Raw genomic sequence first — 19,527 nt, forward strand, 5'->3', positions numbered from 1 at the left:
AATACTAATAAGATTTTGTAAAACTCACTTTTCAACTTCACTTTCACAAATTGTCATTTTAAAAGTTGATGGTAAAATAAAGCTAAATAAATTTATCTAATTCTAACAAAATATCATTGTTTTATGCATACATATATATATATATAGTTTGAATGATTTGAATAAACAAAGAAATTTATAGTTTCAATTAAATGAAATCAAAGTCAAAATGGTAGCTGTAATACCTTCTTCTTCTTCTTCTTCATTCCATTCCATAAAATTGAATGAAAGGCTCAATCATGATTTATTAAGTAACACTCAAAGTATTTAGCAACAAAATTAAAACAATACAAATAAAAAATTCCACCACTTATTATTATCATTATTGTTTCTTCTTTCAATACCCTCTTCATGTTTTTAATTTATTGATGGATTTAAGACTTCAATACTAACTTTCTTTTTTTATTTCGAAAATACAACAAATAAAAGACATTAAATACATAGAAGATTCTCATATAAATCATTCTATATAAATTTATAATTTATTTAACAAAGAAAGAGATGAATCCATATGAGGTGTTACATCATATATTTGGTTGTATTAACACTTCTGACCATTTTTCCATCTTTTCCATTACACTTAACAATTATTGAAAATTTAATTGGAGGCTCTTTTCCAAAAATTAAATAAATAATCAAAGATCAAATTGAGGCATTATGACAAAGATGACTCAAAAGGCTTCAACTTTTGGTTAACTTTTAATTCCAAGTCTCTCCTAACGAAGGTAGGTTTCTTCGATGCTCTAACTTTCGTTATCTTACTTTCTTTCGTATTATGATAAATAGCGAAGAAACCTACGTTCTTAATAAAATAAATGAATTATTTCTTTCATTATTAGTTAATTTTGAGGTAGAATCTATAAAATTAAATATGATATTGAGTATGTAAAACAAAAATAAAGATTTAGTTCAAAAAACAAAAACTTGAGATCCAATCTAAGAATGATGAACCCAAACAAACCCCGTTTGAGAAAACATGCTGAGTATCCCATGTTCGATGGATTACTCGCTACTCCTTACCAATTGGTTTTGAAATGAAATTCTATATAATCTAATATTCTTGATTTTTAATATTTCAAAAAAATTTATCCCCTACGTGATCTTAAAAGTGTCAAAGTTAATGTAGCTCCGTAATTAATTGACATATACTGTTTTTTTAGATCGAAAGTTCAAATTTATATTTCCTAACAATTAGGAAAACAAAAAATTGATAAATTTTTTTATTGCGAGTCCATCCATCTTTTGAGATTTGAACCAAAATATTTACGAATACAGTAAAATATCAATAACAGATGTTGATAGATACTGAAAAACTGTCACCATCTATATCACTGATAGACAATATAGATCTCTATCATTGTTGATAACTAGTAAACTATCAAACTATCAAACATTGATATATTTTTAAATATTTTCTAACAGTTTTATCATTTAAAAATTTTCCTTAAAAAAGGATGATGTTTTGCATTACGAGTCCACCAAAAACCATTGACTTTCATTACTCTTAATCTTGAATTTAATTTTGAATAATGGAACAATTATGGAGAAAAAAAACTAACCAATAAAACCATTGAAAGTTATAAACAAAAATCCTCAAACTTAGGTATTAATTAGAATACTAATCTATGCCATAAGATTGGGTAGACAAAAAGAAGTCAAAACAAAGATTTTAAACCAACATTAAGAAGCCATCTCAATACAACTAGGCCCTAGGATAGGGTTTTTATTTAAGATCCAATTTTCAACCATACAAAAAGCAAAGTCAAATTTAGTTTTTGAATAATAGAACAATGGTGATTTAGGATGATTGTTATTAGGTCATTTCTATTGTTTAATTAGTATTTAATTTGTTTTTTTTAAATTTTCTTCTAAAGTTTACAAATTAATGACTTAAGTTGTAACATTTAGCATTTTTTTTGAAATTTTTGAAGAGTTTTTCTCGATTTTATGGATGAAATTTTGTTATTTGGCCATGTATTTGACCTAATGTTTAATCTTATTAAGATTCATAATTATAATTAAAAAGCGATAAATCATTAAAAGCTAAATTATAAGTTTAATGATCAGTGAAATTTCAAATTTTTGTCTTTAATTTTTAATTTTGTATTTAATACTTTCATACCATATCTAAAAAATTAATAAATCTATCAACCACTTTTTAAAATTTAGAAAATAAATAAATGTAAACTTAAAGTTTAAAGTTTAAGTATTTGCTAAATACTTTTTAACAAGATATTACGATCTATTAATCAGAGTAGACTACTATTTATATTTATCGCAGTCAATTGTAGAAAAATCGTGATATTTTATAAATATTTTTGTTTATTTTGTTATATTTAAACATAGACTATTTTTTTAAAATTTTTGGATGATTTTTTGAAAATCCAAAAAAGAGAAATAATTTGTATGTGTTTACTTTAAAAAGAAATAATGATAATAAAAAAGAGAGAGAGAGAGAGAAGCACACATTTCCTTAGACGATTTTGTTAGCATGTAGTACGGGCAACGGTCAGGTAAAAGGCAACCCGCAAGAGCCGGTAGAAAACTTGAAGTCCGCTTTAAAGGAACCACACAAAATTACCGGATACCATAGGTTTCCCGCGAAAACTTCCGGTTTCCCTTATTAACTTTTCTCAAACACTTAATAAATTTTTTTAAAAAAAAGTTGCAAAGAATCAAAATCTTCTCTTTCACTTCCTTCAAAACCAATTAAAATTCTCTGCAACTCTCTCTTGCCGACATTTCCTTTTCCCTAACTCCATCTTCTTCTTCTTCTTCTTCTTCCCTTTTTCTTTTCCTCAACTAATTTATGCAATAAATCACTCAATCCCCATTTCTTTTCATCCATGTTTGACGTCACTCTACCTGAAATTATTGTCTTTTACGACAATTCTTCTGTCCTATTTTCCCTTCCTTTTCAAATTTCTTTATCCTCCCTTTGATTCTTCTCATTATTTAAGGGTTTTGATTTGATTAATCTGTTAAGTCGGTATTTAAAAACCATGCTGAGTTTGGACGACGAACCGCTACAAGTTTTAGGTACAACCCATTTGTCGGTTTGCATTTATCTTCTACTTTATTTTGAGTATTATATTTGAAATTATTGTTCTAATTTCTCATTTGGGTTTCTTTTTCTTTTTCTTTTTTTTCCCTTTCTCTAAAAGAAAAAAGTGGTGGGGTTTTGATTTTCTGTTTAATGGTTTGCTTTTCTGGATGCGTTAATGGGTTGTTGTTGTTGTTGCTGCTGCTTGTTTTTAAATACTTGTAGTTAAATACTGGTTCTGTCTTTCTTTCTTTTATGGGTGGAATAAGGTTTCTGAATCGTTTGTTGGTTGATTTTGGTAGTAGAGAGTGAAATGGTGGAGGGTTTTAAAAGTGGGGAGTCTCTTAATCAGAGGTTACCTGCTGAAGCCCCGGAAATTGAAGAAGATTCAAAATCTGTGGGTTTTGGGGGATTATAGGAGATTAATCTCGAGGAAACGAAATGACGGTTGATCAGGAGGATTCTGAAGCTATTGAAGAGGAAAAGAAGAAGAAGACAAGGAAAAATGTTTTAGTGGGGATTAGGATGAATGGGGATAGCAGAGACCTGCTCAATTGGTCGATTGTTAAAGTTGCTGATCCTGGGGATTGTGTCATTGTAATCTATGTTTGTCAAAGTTCTGGTGCGTTTTTCTTTTCTTTTTCTTTCTTCAATCCCCAACCTTCGATTTTAGTTATTTTACATCGGATGGTTACTTTATGGTGTATAGTTTTGGAATGTGATTTTTCCCTCTTGCCAAACAGACCGTGCATCAAAAGATAAGCCCTTATTTGATGAATTCTTAGAAGGATACAGAAGCCTTTGTGATGTAAACAAGGTTTGGTTTGGAATTTTTGCTCTATATGGATACAATGGATGAATTGAAGTTTTTGGTAATGTTTGTTATCTTTGGATTTGGGTGTTAGGTAACTTTCATTGCTCACATGGTGACTGGAAGTTCGGTTAAGAAGACTCTAGTCAGGCAGGCAAAAATCTATGCTGCTGGGGCCGTGGTTTTGGGAACAAGCAAACCATGTAATCTTGGGTAGGGAAATCACTGAAAAGTCAAGTTGTTTGGTAGATGGTAGTTGCCTCTTTTTTGCTTTGGTATTTGGTCCTAACAGACACCATTTGCAGGGGTTGGTCTTCAATAACCAGATATTTTGTTAAGCGTCTGCCTCCAACCACTAATATTTTGGTTCTCAACAATGGCAAAATTGTCTTCAGAAGATCCACCAATGATCAACTAACAGGTTTGGTGTTCTTGGTCTATAAGTCCATTCATTATTTATTTACTTTTTTTTTTTGAGAAGAAAAAGTTGAGTTAGTTATATATTTGATGTAATGTGGCAGGCTTGAGTCTAGACCCAAAACCAAGTTTTAGTCAGGCTAGTCAATCCGACTTTGATGGCTCTGAGACTGAGAAATCTGTTTCTTATGGGGTTGGTAGTGAAGACTTGAAGGATGAAGTTGATGGAGTTGTCCTAGAAAGTAAAAGAAATTGTTCCAAACCAGATTCTGCAATGATGATGGAGCATTCCGAGCCGGGGCTTGGTTGGCCATTGCTCCGAACGACTCCAAGGATTTCGCAAACCTCATCTGTACATAACATGTCTGTAGTGCAATGGGTGATGAACTTACCTGATCGTTCCCCACATCGAAGTTTAAGCATAACAGTAAATGATCCATCGAAAAGTGAGATCCATCGAAAAGTGAGAGCTAAAGGAAATTTATCTTCCTTTTCTGAACTACCAGAAGACTTGGAGGATCTCCTGAAAACTAACTCAACTACTTATAAATGGTTTAGTCCTTACGTGTTGAAAACTTCAACTTCTCATTTCTCTTCAGGTTTAGAGTTCATTCTTGCTATGAATTGATGACTGCGTTCGTTTTCTTGCCCCACCCTTCTGAGTTTAAGTTTGTCTTTGGCACATGGCTCATGAATCTGTTTTCTCTGAACAGAAAACCTGATTGGGAAAGGTGGTTGCAATCTTGTTTACAAAGGAATACTCCCAAATGGGAAGCCAGTAGCCGTTAAAGTAATGAACTCGTCCAAACAGGCATGGGACGAATTTTTTCGGGAAGTTGACATTATGTCCTCATTACATCACAAAAACATAAGTCCCTTTCTCGGTATCTGCATCGCAGACAATAAATTGATCTCTGTTTATGATTTCTTTTCCAAAGGAAGTTTAGAGGCAAATCTATATGGTAAGGCTTAAATGTCAAAATTTTCTTCTTCAAACAAAAACACTATCAGATCAAGGTTATGCTGATAATAAAATTATATGATATTTAGGTAGGAATAAAGAAAAGAACATACTTTCATGGGAGGTAAGATTCAGGTTGGCTATTGGAATTGCAGAAGCGCTGAACTACTTACATGACGAATGTCCCCGACCTGTTGTGCACCGAGATGTTAAGACTTCAAACATTCTGCTCTCTGATGAACTCGAACCCAAGGTAATTTGTTAGAATATCCTCATTGGATGAGACTTTTAATTTTTTTCGTTTATTCCTAACATAGGGTGGTCTATGTAACAGTTATCGGATTTTGGGCTTGCTATATGGGGACCAACAGAATCATCCTTTCAGATTGAAGCTGACGTGGTCGGAACATTTGGATATCTTGCTCCGGAATATTTCATGTATGGAAAAATGAGCAATAAGATTGATGTGTATGCCTTTGGTATAGTTCTACTTGAACTGTTATCGGGAAGGAAAGCAATCAGCGCTGAGACTTCTAAAGAGCAACAGAGCTTGGTTATGTGGGTAAGATTTCTACAAAGCTGCCTACAATTTAAATTTTCTTGATAATCTACATATTCAAGTATGATTAACATTTATCACTGTACACCAGGCCAAGCCAATCACAGAGAGTGGCAATGTGAAGGACATAGTTGATCCAAATTTGGAGGGAAAATTTGACGAGGAACAGTTGCAGAGAATGATTCTTGCAGCAACCCTTTGCATCACAAGAGCATCTCGAATCCGTCCTAGAATTAGTCAGGTATTGCTTTGAACATTATACTTCTTCCTTAAAACTCAACGACAAGATTGTAAAACTTACAGAACATATCCTGTTTAAGTAAAAGCTAGTGTGCACATTACTTGTATTAATCAAAGATGTTTATGAACCGTCTTTCGTTCTAGATATTGAAGATTCTAAGAGGAGAAAGCGATACCGAAACCCTCCCTGTGGAGGATTCACAAAGTGTAGAGAATGGAGATGATGAAGTTTATCCAAATTCAAGTTCTGAACTGCATTTAAACCTTGCATTGCTTGGTGTTGATGATGATGGTGGAGACTCATTTAACAGTATGGAACAAAAAAAAAAGCTTACATTGGAAAAATATTTCAAAGAAAGATGGAGCAGATCCTCAAGCTTCAACTAGCTTCTTCTTCAGAGATATGTATCAGTTTCCCCTTATCTTAGACTGTATATTAGTCAATAATCTATAGAACAAAAATTATACAAATTTAAACTGTACAATCATTAATATTCGTATGCACCCTTTTCTGAGGTGATCATTTCTTAAAGGCTTGTAAATATTTCAGTTTCTTTCTTTTCATTGTTTGTAAGGGCAATTAAATCAGTCCATGGGACCATATTTACCAAAATATCAATTAATTAGTGTTGTTGGATGGCAGACAATAACATTTTGTTATATTTGTAAATATTTTATTTCGTTCTGTTATATTTAAAAACAACATTCTTTGAATGGAAGTGACCTAAGTGATTATTTAGGATATTGTGTTACATTTGTATTCAATAACCCTCTCTCCATCTTTATCACCATATTATATTACTTTTGTTTTGCAGTACGATATTTATATTATATTAATATATTCAATTTAAATTTATATTAAGACAAATTGTGTGCTATATGTATCAAACTGTATGATAGAACTCGAATATATAATGATAATATACAAGTAATTCAAGGTATTTGAATTCTCCCTTCTTGAGATTGCTTGTGAGATTGCTCCCAAGCCTATGTTGAGATAAGTGTGAAGCCCTAATTCACTTACCAAATATTGCTTATCTTCTATCATTCTCCACTCCCTCTATTTACAAATATAACTAACTCCCTAACTAATATTATGCATTTTAATACCCTTATAGCCTCTAATACCAATCCTATAATTGTTATAAATTTGGGTACTTCTCGTTTATACTCTAATGGAGATAGTTGTTGTGTTGACAAGAATCCACTCCTTTGGGAACAATATATGTTGTACCCTTAGATACCATCGTATCTTTGACGTGCACTTCTTAGAAAAATGATAGATTTCAAAACAACAATTACTCATAAATAATAGCAAAAATCAGGTAATAAAACAACTTTTTCAGATCCACAATCAATGAAGAAAATGAAACAAAAACTTTTTTGCTAAAAATATTTGAAGAGAAACTTTTGAGTTTTTTTTTTTTTAATTCTATTTGGACATAGAAAAATTCAATTTTTTTTTATTATATTTTCTTTTAAAATAAACCAAAAGATCTTCAAGTGAACCCAACTCAACACTAATTATCACGATCTTTTCTATAAAAGTTGAAAATTCGATAATTTCTTTTATAATTGTTGTATTTAAAAATTCAACAAAACACTAACATGACTTTGCCCAGTTGCATATTTTTCTTAATCCTAAACTATTAAATTAACTCGATTATTTATTTATTTATTTGTATAAGAAATACAATCATAGAAAGGTAGAATTTATTAATTTAATTAAGTTATTCAATATTGAGAAGTCTAATTATTTTTTTTTTTAAAAAAAGTGTGTCAGCAAAATTTTAATTAGTTATGTAGATATAGAATTCATGAAATAACTAAAAGGGCATGGTTTATGCTCATTACTCCAACTTTGACATCTTATCATAATATTAATTTATACTTCCAACTCAATTGACAAAATAAAATTATCATTTTAATGTAAATTTATATGATTTAATCGAGTTCAAGACACACCTACAAAAATTTAACGTGCATATGTCAATAATAATTAAATGATATTAAATAGTTTGCCTTATTTTTCTACCTTTAAAAACACTTCTAAATTTTATAAAATATAACAAAATTTCAAAACTCATCAACGATAGACTTCTATCGGTGTCTGTCTATTATTGATTATATTAAACTTTTACTATATTTTATAATTATTTTTGTTCATTTTGTTATATTTGAAAAGGAGCAAATCGTTCTTTCTATTCAATTCTAAAAAAACAAAATTAAAGATGCTCATTCCCTTTAGTGGAAATGGGCCAGAAGAATGCCTCAAAGGAGGTGAAAAATGATTGAAAGAACTAGGAAAGAATTGTTCTAGTGAATGTGAAAGATGAGGAATATTGTGTGCATACGAAAAATTTGTACGTCACATCAGTGTATTTTTAAAAGTACGATAGAATTTACTTTTATCGATAAGATCTACTAGTATTTATAATGATATATCTATTGTACCAATTTTTCGTAGAAATGTGAAAGTCCAATGGATGATATAATTATCACTATGTCCAACCCCATCACATGAAAATCTCTAACAAATCAAATAACTCATTCTTAGTCTTTCCAACTTGAGCATAAAATATATATTTTTCGACAGATTAGAGACCTTCCATGTTTATAGATTAAAAATATGTTAAAAATATTATTTCTAGCTTTCCTACTTTAAAACTAATAATTTTAATAAATCTTAAATTTAGTATCTCAAACTTAATTTTAAGTAAATTAATTTAATGATAATAAATTTTGTCGTACGTGAATAAACCCTTAATATTTGCAGTAAAAATGCGGTTAAATATTAATTTTTTTTATAAAGAAAATTATTAAACAATAAAAAAAATTTAATGTAAACAGGGAAACTCTTCAAAATATTTACAAAATATAATATTTATATTTAAAAAAATTAAAGATTGATTAGAGTTGTTATTATAAAAAAAGAAAAATGTAGTTTGTAAATGAGGGTGAGGAGATGATGAATTTAGAATAGAAGAGCGTTTAAAGAAGCAAAAAAGATTTGATTTTGAAAAGGAAGAAGAAGATGATATGAAGAGAAAAAGAAAAAGGATGAGTTTTGGTGGGTTATGAACTATATTTGGACCCACAATGATAAATGGTCATAAAGAAACAAGCAGCAGCTAGATTCTCCCACAAACCTCTTCCATTTTTACATCTATGTCCTCCACATACCTATAAATTCCTTCCATTTACACTCACATCCCCAATTCCTTGACTTTTCAGGCAGCCAAAAGTTGTTCTTCACTCCTCTTCTGATATTCCCTATTCTCGTTTATGATCCAACTTTGAAATTCTGGCATCTCTCTTAAAGGTTTTGTATCCTATTCTCTTTCGCTTTCTTTCCGATTATTGATTCTCCCCAAGATTTTTTTTACCGTTTACTTGTCATTTCTTAATTGGGTTTTAGGTTTTGCTTGTTGGGTTTTCTTCCTTTTTCATGCTCTTTCATTGTTCTCTTCTTAATCATGAAATGAAATTCGCTTTTAGGTGTTTGATTCATTTGAGGGTTTTTTTTTTTTTTTCTTCTTTTGTCACTACTTGTTTTGTTAGCATGCTCTTCTTGATGTAGAGGAAATTAGTGTTCTTAAAGGGTGAGGAATTTTCCATGTGGGTGACCTAGGAATCCCCATCTTAGCTGATAAATTGGTTCATGTTGGTTTTTGTTGTTGAATTGTGCTGAATCGTTGTTATGTTTATCTAATTGTTTAGGATCTTGGTTTGAGTTGTTTCTCCTTGGTGTTGCTGTATTGAAGTTGATTTTCAAGTGGTTTTCCAGCTGTCTTGGTTGAGATATCTATAATGGAAGATGGGGAGCTTGAATCCTCGAACCCGGAAGTGTTTTCGAGTTCGAATGCCATTGAGCTTCCGAGTAGTTGCTCAATGGATAGCTTCTTTGATGAAATTCTGAAGGATACTCATGCTTGTACACATGCTCATACTTGCAACCCTCCTGGCCCTGATTATTCACATACACATACCTGTTTTCATGTTCATACGAAAATTGTTTCTTCCCCCACCGAAGAAAAGGTTTCCACTGATGATACAGCGGATTCTGTAGATAAAAAGAATAAGAAGCGCCCATTAGGTAATCGTGAAGCAGTTCGTAAATACCGGGAGAAGAAAAAGGCAAGAGCTGCCTCATTGGAAGATGAAGTTGTGAGATTGAGAGCCCTGAATCAGCAACTGTTGAAGAGGTTGCAAGGTCAGGCTGCATTGGAGGCTGAGATTTCTAGGCTCAAATGTTTGCTTGTGGATATTCGGGGAAGAATTGAAGGGGAGATTGGAAACTTTCCATATCAGAAACCAACCAATTCAAATCCGCCCAATCAGAATGTGTCTGGTAGTTACATGATAAATCCATGTAATGTGGAATGCAATGATCAGGCATATTGCCTTCATCCAGGGGATGATGGAAAAAGTGGAGAGAGCGCTTTGTTGAATGGGCAAAGTTTTAGTGCATGTGACTTTGAAAATCTTCAGTGCTTGGCAAATCAAAACACGGGAGCAAAGGAACCTCCTGACTGTGGACTGGGAAACACAATTGCTAACGTTAATTGTGCAGAACTAAATCCGAAGAAAGGTACAACAAGAACACTTTTAACTTTTAATCTTTCTAGTTTTATGATTTTGCAGTTTATGGTAGTTTGGTCGATCAATTATCAGTTTTTCTGACTTACTATACTTTGTAGCTTTTTTCATCTTTTCCTTATCAACTTGTTATGACATCTTACTTCGTTCTGAGGCTTGATCTAGATTATGCTCTTTATATTTTGAGAACTTACAAGAAATAGCATTGCAGTTTGTGAACATGGTCTACTAGACACAGTTGATTTCAATTCCTTATTAGTAAAAAGTGAGAGAAAAATTTGCTCCATGGTCATTGTGCAGATGCATGAATTCCGTTGCATATTATTATCATGTAGATGTCGTAAAGATCATGTTGTTTAGTTGATTGGTGCATGGCCCTGTTTTATGTTGGGATGCATAGATCTTGCAATAATATACATTTGATGAACAATTGATTTTCTCATAATAGCTAGGATTTTCTCATAATAGCTAGGAGATCCGAGTATTGGACAATATATGTCCCGTAGTTTACTTTTTTTTTTACTCAATGTATTATGTGTGTATATAATCACGTCTTAACCTCAGGTGTATATGAAAGACTCTATCCAAGTTATGTCTTATAAAAGTCTGAACTTGATGTTGCCTGTCGAAGCAAAATCTGACTGGCACAAGAAGATCTCTCTACCGTCTTAGGTTCTTTTCATATTTTTCTTGCAAGACTCATGCTGATTGGTTGTTGGGATTAAATTTATTCATTTTCAGCTGTCAAACCATCTTCTTATCATCTGATATGAGATTTGTGAACTCTCATTTTCCTTTGGGGTGTAAAATTATATGCAAAATTTTCGTATATGTCTCGTAACCGTTTGTAAAATGATAATGAGTAATCTTCTCTTTCCTTCCTTTCCTTTGTTTTTTCCCTTCTTTACATTTATTCAAGTTTTTGAAGAGTTTGATACCGCACGAGGACTTGCCTCATTTTGTCTTCAGCTACTAACAACTCTTTATATGATGCTCACGGTTTAATTAGGAGGAGGGGTCTGTAAGGCAACGAAAAATGGGAAAAGCTGATCTCAGATAGTATATGCATCTTTTTTGTGTATATAAAGCCTGCCACGTCAGTTCCTGTTCTGTTCAATGCAGCATCAACATTGTCTTTCAGGTTTTCTCTTATGCAACACGTTCACCCTCTTCTAGGTTGTTTGAGATGGTTATTTATGTTGAATGAGAAAGCAAAGCAGATGCATAAGCATGCCTTTAAGAAGCTAGAAAACAACTATTTAGAATTATCAACCTTGATAGTTTAAGATAGCCACGACACGCCATGCATATATTTAGCTGTGAGTTTCTGGGATATTGTTAGTGGGTTAGCAAACTTTACCTCTTTCTAAGTCAAGAAATTTCATGGATTATTGGAATTACAGAACTAGGAAATGGTGGGATTTCAGTACCTGAGCCATATCAAAACACCTGAAGGAAACTTAGATCTGCCATTCAATGTGCTAGAGAAATTTGAGTAACATACAGTCTAAGAAGAAAAGTGACAAGGAATCAATGGAAACGGAGGACTTTTGTTTACTTCCATTCTGAGTAATCCATGTCGATCAAGTGGGGTTTCACCATCGTTGGTTAAAAATGCTTGTGGCTGTACTTTTGAGGTCTCTGATGAAGTAGGTAAGGTTTGAGAGGAGATATAATTCAGAAGATAAGGCTTTTAATTATGTTATTTTATTCTGAAATGTGAACCTTTTGTAATATCATGGGAGATTTTCAACATGCAAATTGCAAATGAAAAATTCTTGGAACTTCTGTCACATGTCTTGTATAACTAGCCATCTTAATGAAATATGGAAGATGATCATAATCTTCCAGATCTTTTTTCGTCTTCGCTAAACTTTTAGGTTTGATTTATTTAAAGTTGCGTCGAGCTATAGAGTTCGAGTATGCAAACATCTATGAAGAATTTGCATGGTTTCTTCTACTTTTCAGTGGTTGTCATTTGTATCTTATTTATGATTATTAGTTTTGATAACTTCAGAATTTTATATTTTAGGTATGGTGGAGGACTTTGTATTTGTAATGTTTGTCACCACCCCCTAAAAAAATGAAAATCAAAGCAAAAGCTGTTTGGATGAATGCTGTTTTAGCTTCTTCTTGGAAAGATCTGTTTAGAAAGTTCTGTAAGAAAAAGAATATTTCAAATGGTGGAGGAACTATTTTGAGGAATATAAGGAATAGATATATCATTTGCTTTGTAGTCTCCACTTTCTTTTCTAGAGATTTTCAAATTATTCTCTTTTTGTACTTCTACTTTCACAAATTATGTGACATTTTTATAATTCCTAAGGGCATATTTCCTATGTTCCTTCTATTATTTGTATTTTTTTCAAACACATGCATTTATTTTTTCACAGTGGTGTGACATTCCAAATATTTTCACATTAGTATGATATTATCTACTTTTGGATATACACTCTCATTATTTTGTTTGTTCAAAAGGTCTTGCACAAATATAGATAGTCACCTTTACTTATATACCTATGATCACTTTCTTTTTTAACGAATTTGAGTTTTTGTTTCTCTAACAATTTTGTCAATTGACCTACACAGAAAAATCACTTGCCACATCATTTAGACTTTGGACCGATTTCGATTGTCAAATCTTCTAGAAGGATAAAATAACAAAATTTGAAAAATAAGTAAGGAGGTTAGAAATAACAACTTAATAATTATGGATTATATTTGTCTAGTGTGCTCATTTGACCAAAGAAGAAGAGAAGTGTGTGATTGGTTAAAAGTTGCTTAAATTTGTGCAACTTTTGTGACTTAAATGTGCTATTTTTTTTCTTTCTCCATAAAATACGCACCACTCTTTTTCCCTTCCTTTTCTTTCATTCATTATTTGAAGCTGTCTTTTAGTTGCATTATTTTGTATTGGTCTCCATTTTTGGCATGTAGAATATAGCTCTCAATATTATGTGATAATTTTTTTAAAAAATAAGACTTCATTAAACTCCAATCACGAGGAATTATAGGACGAAGATCGACGATAATTACATCCTCAACTCAATTAAAAAAGCAAGAACAACGTCAAACATAAGCTTCTGAATTGAAAGAACAACAAGAAGAATTCAAGTAACGAGTAGCATAACTAGTTATACTATGAGTAGTTTGATCACAAATACACCCAAAAAAAAAAAAAAGAGAAAGGGATAGTTTTTAGTAAAGTCTAACCAGTAGTTGTTAATAAAAAAAGAAACTAATTCACTTGTTGGCATGAATGGAAATGCTCAAAATAATAAATAGTATAATATAAATTTGGCTAACACGTGTGCAAATTGACGAGAACTTCAAAAGTAGTCAACTTTAGAATTCTATTTCCCTTTTCTCTGTGAATCGGTAGTTTTATGTATGGATTAACAAAAAAATATAAAAAACATGATATAAATTATATTTGTCAAAAATAAGCATCAAAAGTGGTTTTCGCTAGAGTTGGCTATCAAAAGTCATTAGAGGTGGTCGTTGAAGTTGAAGTTGATGGATAGAGTTATTGAAACATTGAACGAATAAAAAGTTTATTTTAACAAGTAATTGTAAATATAATAGTTTCATTGTACTATAGAACACAAGAGGGTTAAAATAATCCTTATACCTCATGAAATCCAATACACACCAAATATTTGTTAGTGAGTTCAATCCAACTCTAAGTTGAGTCTAAAAATTATTGTCCTAACAAATAAATTAAAAGTTAAAAATGTGTTTAAATCTCTCCTAGGATATATCATTTTCTATTCTATATAAATAGATGTTTATCACAATTATCGAGTACATACATATTAAATCATCCAATAGATCCATACATATAAGATTTGATTCAAGATAAGAAGAAAACAAAGAGAAGGACAAAATTGATGGCGGATACATACTAATATCAATTCAATGAATTTCTCCATCATAGGCAATCAAAATCACCCAATATTGATATAGAGGCTGCTAAGCAAATGGAAACAAAAACAAAGGGAAAGGGGAAAAAAAAAGGCACAAAAGTTAAACGTTTTTAATAGTTTTCAAGAAAGCCAAGTGGACAAAAAGCATATGAAAAAGCTTATTAAAGAACACAAGCAATTGACAATTAATTAATTTTGCATTAGGGCAAAGGCCTACTTATTTGGTGGGTTTGTCCTCAACAATGGGAACAAGATTTTGCCTCTCTCCCAAAGGTCTTTTAATAATTTCTTGGTTTAAACATCACAACAAGTTTGGAAGCTGCCAAGAAATATACTTTCGGGAGCTTTTCTCAATCATATCATGACAAATAATATTTTTCTTTTATATATGTAACTGTTTGGACTAGCTTTCGCGACTAATCTCATGTGACAACCTGTTTGATCCTATAATATTTAGATGTCAAGAAAACATAATTAATTTCGAGATAGGTGGCTACCATGAATTGAACACATGACGGCCATTTAGTATGGGGTTAAATAATATATATAAATTTAGAAGTTGATCATTGTTTTATATAAATTTAAACATTGTAGACTTATATTATACTTAGATTTGTCTTGTTATAATGGTTCTATTACAGTGGCGCGAGTACTCTGATGTAGATAAGCTTGAAAAATGAGACAAGGCCAAAGGAAGGAGCTAGCCAAGGGTCGACATAAAGGCTTGCAATGTTGGAGTGAAGCAAAGTGCAAAACACTTTCAACCAAGAAGAAAATAAGAAAAGGCTTGCAATGAACATTGTTTTGTAACGATGTAATTATAGCACTATAACAATTTAATCTTTGAATTTTAGAGGATAACATAAACAAAAAAGTTAAAAAGGAAAACAAACTAACAAACTACATACAAAGAGAAGAATGATACTTTGCATAAAAATATCATCCTTTACAAGATTTACCTGCCATAGAAAAATCAAACTCCATAAAACCATCAAGCTTTTCTTAAAGGAAGGGGTAACTTTTAAACCAGCACGATCGACAGACGTAATGAGTAGCTTTTAAATTTGTTATTTTTGTAATTTAAAAAATGCAGTGACATGAGTTTTATTATTATAACTTTTTTTTTTTTGTATTTTCACAAACGCCTCAAAACTAAAGAGAATTTTTCAAATATTTTAAAATGAACTAAAATATTTATAAAATTAGAAACATTTTAAAAAATAGCAAAAGAAATAAAACTGTTTACAAATCGTAACAAAATTATTAAATTCTTTTTTTTTTGCTATTAACAATAATTTCTCTACTTTTTATTAAAACTAAATTGTTATATATAAAAGTTAAAGAACTAAATTAACACAATCAAACTAACCACGTTACAAAGAAGAGTGTAGAGATCATTTATTATTGGAATGTTTGCAAAAATATAAAAAACAATTACGATAAAAAGGTCTGTTACTATATTTTTTAAATTGTAAAAATAATCATTTTTAGAGTGAATAACTTTATATGATAATTCTATAATAGTGGTCATATATATATATATAGTTACGCGTCATATCTGTGTGTATTTATATGTAAAACTGTTTTTTTTATAAAAAATATTTGTCATCCAATTTCTGATGAAAATTCCCATTATTATTTTGATGAGACTTTATATTTGAAATGTAATTATTATTATTAAAGAAAAAAGAAAAAAGAAAAAAAAACTGTCCACTTTAAATATCTGACCCACCCGATTGTTTAATCACCAAATCTGCATGCACTCTCTCGGTGTTTACCGCCTCCCTTATTAAAACAAAAACTCCCTTTTAGAGAGAGAAACCACCCCGTCCCCGCCCCCCTCTTCTTTCTCACTCTCCTTGGGGTTTCCATCATTACATTACACAGATGGATTATTATTCTTCTTCGTCTATCAGTTTTCGTTTTTGAAACCGGGAACGGCGCCTAATTTCCTTCTACTTTTCCCTTTTGCCGTTTTCATTTCTGTTCCAATCAAAATGGCTATTCAATTGCAGTTACACCGCCGGAATTTTGGCCTCGATTCTACTCCTTCTTCTGATCATCAGTTTCATCAATTATTTCATCTTCTTAATCATCATCATCATCTTCTTCTTCAACCACCAGATCATGCTGCTCAATCCGGTACTAATAATAATGATGATCATCTTCTACTATTGCAGCAGTACTACTCTTTGACTCAATCTGATTTTCATCAATCTCTCACCTCTTTCCTCTCTGAAATGCCTGCCGATCACATCGATCGATTCATTCGATTACAGGTACTTTTTAATTAATTAACTTCGATTTTCAATTTGTTATACGTTGTCGTTTTTGTTGTTCTTGAGTCTTTCCATTTCTTTACTCTGTAAAACAGAGTGAGAGATTTAGATTACTTCTACAGCAAAAGATTAATCAACAAATCGGAGTGTTGTTGAACCAGATCGAAACAAGAACGCGGGTTCTGTTTCAGCAGAAGGATGAAGAGATCGCTTGTGCGAATATGAGAAGAATGCATCTCGAACAATTATTGACGAGATTACAAATGGAGAATCAAGAACGGAAGAAATCCGTACAAGAGAATCAAGCAATGGTAGCTTCGCTTAGTCGCGCACTCAATCAAATCAGAGAAAAAGTTTCATTATGCGCGAACGACGCTGAGTCGAACAACAACAACAACAGTAACAACTACAGAAACGGAGAAGACGACGCCATTGATTACGGAAAAAAGAAGAAAAAGAAGAAGAAAATGATGATTTGTAAAATCTGCAACTCTCGAGTTTCGTGCGTTCTGTTGTTGCCTTGCAGGCACCTCTGTTCGTGTAAGCCATGCGAGAGTACTCTCGATTTTTGCCCCGTCTGCAACACGACGAAGAAAGCCAGCATCGAGGCTGTGATTTTCTAGGCAAATTTTCCGGGAAAAAACGTTTCAAGTTGAAAACGAAGATGAACAGATCAAACCGTCTCACTTTTTCGGTTGGATTTTCGAATTATATTCTCTCTTTTTTTCATCATCATCATCATCATCATGATTTTTCATTGAAGAACAAGTAATTGATTGATTTTTTTTCGGAAAATCAAACTACACAGAAAACCAAAATTATTCATCCATTAATTTGTTACTTCTTTTACTTAGCTTACTTCATTTTTAGATTTTGCTACACCTCGGCTGATTTGACTCGATTCCATTGCTGTTTTCTCTTTATGAATTTTCCTTTTATAATATATGAAAACTAATTCCAAATTAGATTTAAATTTTGTTTTCTTCCTTAAAATGTCTTCATTGATTATCATCAAATTTGTTTGTATATATCAGCAGAAATCTTAGGTCATTTTATAACAAATTTGATTATGGTAAATGTAAGAACAGAATTATTATTATTATTATTATTATTTTTTAAAAAAGTATATGATGTTGAATTTAAATATGGAAGGTTTTCTCATTAAAATATGATTTAAACTCATAACGAATCGTATCCTTATATTATTATATAATTCTTTTGTCTGATAGTAAGGTCAGCAACAAACTAACTACACCATAGTTCACAATTCACATGTAACTTCTTTCATCTCTACCTTTTTCTCCTCTAATTACAATATTTTTCTTCAAATATCATTTTTAAGTTTGTTTAACTTTAGTTAATGTACAATATTTCACCAAATCTTAATTAGGTTTCAAGTTTTGGAATCCATAATGCAATTTTGTGAAAGAAAGTTAATGGGGAAATTAGATAAACAAGTATAGTATGAGGCCTTAGAAGAATACGTTTAAGAGAAAATGTGGGCTAAAGTTTACACAAGTTTCTATTAATTAACGAGAGGTTTAAGCTAGATGGGATGGGATGACTAGAAAGGTACTTATGCATACAAGTAGTATTCATGGATGTGGGCCTAGGAAAAATTAATGTGGAGAAGATATGTAATATCAATTTGAGGCAAGACACAAAGTCCTAGGTGCAAGGCAAAGGTAGTTTGTCCAATCACCCCAACAGTGTGTAACATTGAATCTAGTACCATTCTCGTACCATAGACTATAACAAAGTCGACCAATCAATTTTACTCGTTTACCTTCAAAAGAAAATGTTATATTGTAACTTGTTCGTTACATTTGTAAATTAGTAAAGTATCATTTGAAATTTGATTGTTATAGTTAATAGAATAGTTGTATTACAGTCTACTTTGATTTTGTTTATAATAGACGGTTCATGAATGATGAATTATTATTTAAGTTTTTTTTATCATACATGGCTGCTTGGATATATTATTTTGTCAACCACGTCAAATAAACAATCTTATTTTTCTTAATTTGTGTATAGTTCAATTACATAAATTATATATTTGTAAGCCAAAGATATAAATATTCTTACAACACTAACTTATATAATTGGGTGTTGAAGGCGGTATTAGTTGGAGTTGACCGCTGAAGTGATTGTATAAGTTAGTTTGTTGGAGGTAGCACAAAGGTTTAATCATCGAAATTTGCACTTGAAGGTGGTCTCTTTGCTAGGGGTTGTTCGTTCAAAGTGGGTGTAGGAATCAATCATTGGATGAAGTTATTAGTAGCCGACCTTGATGGCCTAATACGCTTTTAAATTTTAAAAAAATGTCAAATATATGTTGATCCAGATTACATAAAATTGAAAGTTTAAAGATTTATTAGATATACTATTAAAGTTTTAAGACTTATTGAAAACTTTGTACCAACTTGAACATAGTCCAGTTTGCTAGTTCATGCATATATGATACACTCATTTAAAGATGATAAAAGTTTGCATCATTCGAGTGGTGTATATGTATATTTTGAAATTGTATCCACTTAAAAATAACCACCCAACCTAACATTAATTTTTTTAAAAGTAAAGTTATAAATACTACTTTGGACTAGGTTAAAATCACACCTAAATTTTGTTATTTTGTTATAGTTATAATTATGTT

The 19,527-nt window shown here is 31.3% G+C and overlaps 3 protein-coding genes across 10 annotated transcripts; all 3 read left to right on the plus strand.

The window, feature by feature from the left end:
* The first annotated feature begins 2,713 nt into the window (after window positions 1-2,713).
* Window positions 2,714-6,809, plus strand: LOC101206547 (receptor-like cytosolic serine/threonine-protein kinase RBK1). 3 transcript variants are annotated; one of them, XM_011650990.2, is made up of 11 exons: window positions 2,714-3,078; window positions 3,385-3,704; window positions 3,826-3,899; window positions 3,988-4,106; window positions 4,199-4,314; window positions 4,415-4,909; window positions 5,024-5,272; window positions 5,361-5,524; window positions 5,606-5,833; window positions 5,922-6,071; window positions 6,215-6,457. In XM_011650990.2, the coding sequence occupies exons 2-11, from the start codon at window positions 3,524-3,526 to the stop codon at window positions 6,455-6,457; spliced, it is 2,019 nt and encodes a 672-aa protein (XP_011649292.1). In that variant the 5' UTR covers window positions 2,714-3,078; window positions 3,385-3,523. The 3 variants fall into 3 exon arrangements, with proteins under 3 accessions (XP_011649292.1, XP_011649291.1, XP_011649290.1); XM_011650989.2 differs by having other exon boundaries at window positions 3,388-3,704; XM_011650988.2 differs by lacking the exon at window positions 2,714-3,078 and having other exon boundaries at window positions 3,204-3,704; window positions 6,215-6,809.
* Window positions 6,810-9,110: 2,301 nt separating this feature from the next.
* LOC101219501 (basic leucine zipper 19) lies at window positions 9,111-12,542 on the plus strand. Of its 5 annotated transcripts, none has more exons than XR_968717.2 (4): window positions 9,111-9,392; window positions 9,791-10,661; window positions 11,234-11,341; window positions 11,679-12,542. XR_968717.2 is itself a non-coding variant. In XM_011650992.2 (3 exons), the coding sequence occupies exons 2-3, from the start codon at window positions 9,881-9,883 to the stop codon at window positions 11,269-11,271; spliced, it is 819 nt and encodes a 272-aa protein (XP_011649294.1). In that variant the 5' UTR covers window positions 9,111-9,392; window positions 9,791-9,880; the 3' UTR covers window positions 11,272-11,555. The 5 variants fall into 5 exon arrangements, 3 of the variants coding, with proteins under 3 accessions (XP_011649294.1, XP_004147043.1, XP_031736709.1); XR_968716.2 differs by lacking the exon at window positions 11,234-11,341 and having other exon boundaries at window positions 9,115-9,392; window positions 11,679-11,810; window positions 12,073-12,542; XM_011650992.2 differs by lacking the exon at window positions 11,679-12,542 and having other exon boundaries at window positions 11,234-11,555.
* Window positions 12,543-16,341: 3,799 nt separating this feature from the next.
* On the plus strand, window positions 16,342-17,839 carry LOC101206792 (probable BOI-related E3 ubiquitin-protein ligase 3). 2 transcript variants are annotated; one of them, XM_004147026.3, is made up of 2 exons: window positions 16,342-16,874; window positions 16,970-17,839. In XM_004147026.3, the coding sequence occupies exons 1-2, from the start codon at window positions 16,593-16,595 to the stop codon at window positions 17,495-17,497; spliced, it is 810 nt and encodes a 269-aa protein (XP_004147074.1). In that variant the 5' UTR covers window positions 16,342-16,592; the 3' UTR covers window positions 17,498-17,839. The 2 variants fall into 2 exon arrangements, with proteins under 2 accessions (XP_004147074.1, XP_031736523.1); XM_031880663.1 differs by having other exon boundaries at window positions 17,036-17,839.
* The last annotated feature ends 1,688 nt before the right edge of the window (window positions 17,840-19,527 follow it).

Source organism: Cucumis sativus, chromosome 2 (assembly GCF_000004075.3).
Source record: "Cucumis sativus cultivar 9930 chromosome 2, Cucumber_9930_V3, whole genome shotgun sequence".
Taxonomy (NCBI): domain Eukaryota; kingdom Viridiplantae; phylum Streptophyta; class Magnoliopsida; order Cucurbitales; family Cucurbitaceae; genus Cucumis; species Cucumis sativus.